The sequence below is a fragment of the Coffea eugenioides genome, unplaced genomic scaffold, assembly GCF_003713205.1.
Source record: "Coffea eugenioides isolate CCC68of unplaced genomic scaffold, Ceug_1.0 ScVebR1_2845;HRSCAF=3947, whole genome shotgun sequence".
In the NCBI taxonomy this organism is placed as follows: Eukaryota; Viridiplantae; Streptophyta; class Magnoliopsida; order Gentianales; family Rubiaceae; genus Coffea; species Coffea eugenioides.
In genome coordinates, this window is record NW_020863369.1 from 1 (window position 1) to 2,044 (window position 2,044).

The 2,044-nt window shown below is 41.3% G+C and overlaps 1 protein-coding gene across 1 annotated transcript; it reads right to left on the minus strand.

Moving 5' to 3' along the window:
* Positions 1-30: 30 nt before the first annotated feature.
* LOC113757209 lies at positions 31-894 on the minus strand (the record flags this gene model as incomplete). The annotated part of the gene is made up of 1 exon (XM_027300611.1): positions 31-894. A coding segment is annotated over exon 1 (864 nt), but the record flags the coding sequence as incomplete, so codon positions are not given.
* Positions 895-2,044: the final 1,150 nt, after the last annotated feature.

The following is a 2,044-nucleotide window of genomic DNA, read 5'->3' on the forward strand; positions in this document are numbered from 1 at the left end:
CATGTGAGGTCCGCAAACACCGCTATGCACCTCTTTCATCATGTATTGAGCTTCATCTTCATCGATGCATCTTAAGAGGTTCAAATCTGAGGTTCTTTTGTATAATACCTCTCCATTTAGGAAGAACTTCGAGGCCATTCTGTGCAGGAAACCCTTGTCATTTGCAGTAGCTTCTGGAGGGTAAGACCCGGTTCTGATGAACTCCTTAATATCATTGTACCAAGGGCTATTGCCAGAAGATTTGTCTATGACCCAACAATGAGCAGGCTTGTCTTGGAGTTGAATCCGAATAGGCTCAATTTCTAATTCGTCCGGATATTGTATCACAGAAGATAAGGTGGCCAAGGCATCAGCAAATACATTCCGGGTTCGTGGGAGATGTCTGAATTCCAAACTTTGAAATTGTCTAGCCAATTTGAGCAAATTAGAGTGGTATGGCAGAATCTTTGAATCTTTGGTTATCCATTGTTTCAACGTTTGGTGCACGAGTAAATCTGAATCACTGAAAGCTATTAACTCTTTAACTTCCATTTCCAAAGCCATTTTAAGACCAAAAATACATGCTTCATACTCGGCCATATTGTTTGTGCAGGCAAATTGCAATTTAGCGGCTCCAGGATAATGTTTCCCTTCCGGGGATACAAGAACTGCTCCTATTCCGACTCCAAAAGAATTAGCTGCACCATCGAAAAACAATCTCATATCTTCTATGGTACCAATAAATAAAACCTTTTCATTAGGGAAATAGGTATGGAGCGGTTGATAATCATCATCCTTTAGATTTTCTGCCAAATGATCGGCTATAGCTTGTCCCTTGACGGCCTTTTGCGAAGTGAAAACAATATCAAATTCTGACAGAATTATTTGCCATTTAGCAAGACGTCCAGTTGGCATCGGTTTCTCAAAGAGGTATTTCAATGGATCAGAGCGGGAGATGAGATAGGTGGTGTGACTTAGCAGGTAGTGCCTTAATTTTTGAGCTGCCCAGGCCAATGCACAACAGCTTTTCTCAATAAATGAATAATTAGCCTCATACTGCGTGAATTTCTTGCTAAGAGGCCAATGCACAACAGCTTTTCTCAATAAATGAATAATTAGCCTCATACTGCGTGAATTTCTTGCTAAGATAGTAGATGGCTTGCTCTTTCCTTCCAGAGTCATCGTGCTGCCCTAGAACACACCCTACTGCTCCGTCGAGCACAGATAAGTACATGATCAAAGGCCGGCCCGGTTTGGGTGGCACTAGGACCGGGGGCTGCAACAAATAGTCTTTAATCTTGTCAAAAGCTTGTTGGCACTCCTCATTCCAATGCAACGGCACATTCTTTTTTAACAACTTGAACAGTGGCTCGCACGTAACGGTTAATTGGGCAATGAATCTTCCAATGAAATTAATCTTCCCCAAAAAACTTTTCACATCCTTCTGCGTCTTTGGCACTGGCATGTCTCGAATTGCCTTGATCTTTACCGGGTCTATCTCTATGCCCTTTTTGCTGACAACGAAACCTAACAATTTACCAGCTGGTGCTCCAAAGGCGCACTTTGCAGGATTTAATTTCAAATTGTACTTTCGCAACCTTTCAAACAACTTTCTTAAATCAATCAGATGGTCCTCGGCTTTCTTGGATTTGATTATAATGTCATCCACGTAAACCTCCATCTCCTTGTGGATCATATCATGAAACAAAGTAGTCATGGTCCTTTGATAAGTAGCTCCGGCATTCTTTAAACCAAACGGCATTACTCGATAGCAAAAGGTGCCCCAAGGGGTGATAAAAGCAGTCTTTTCTCTATCCTCCTCAGCCATTAAGATCTGATGATATCCAGCAAAACAATCACAAAAAGATTCAATTTCATGTCCGGCAGTGTTGTCTAGAATGATATGAATATTTGGCAAAGGAAAGTCATCTTTAGGACTGACCTTAATAAGGTCCCTATAATCAACACAGACTCGCACTTCTCCATTTTTCTTTGGAACAGGGATTGGATTCGAGAACCAAACAGGGTAATGGGATACAATGATAACATTAGTCTTAAGCTGCTT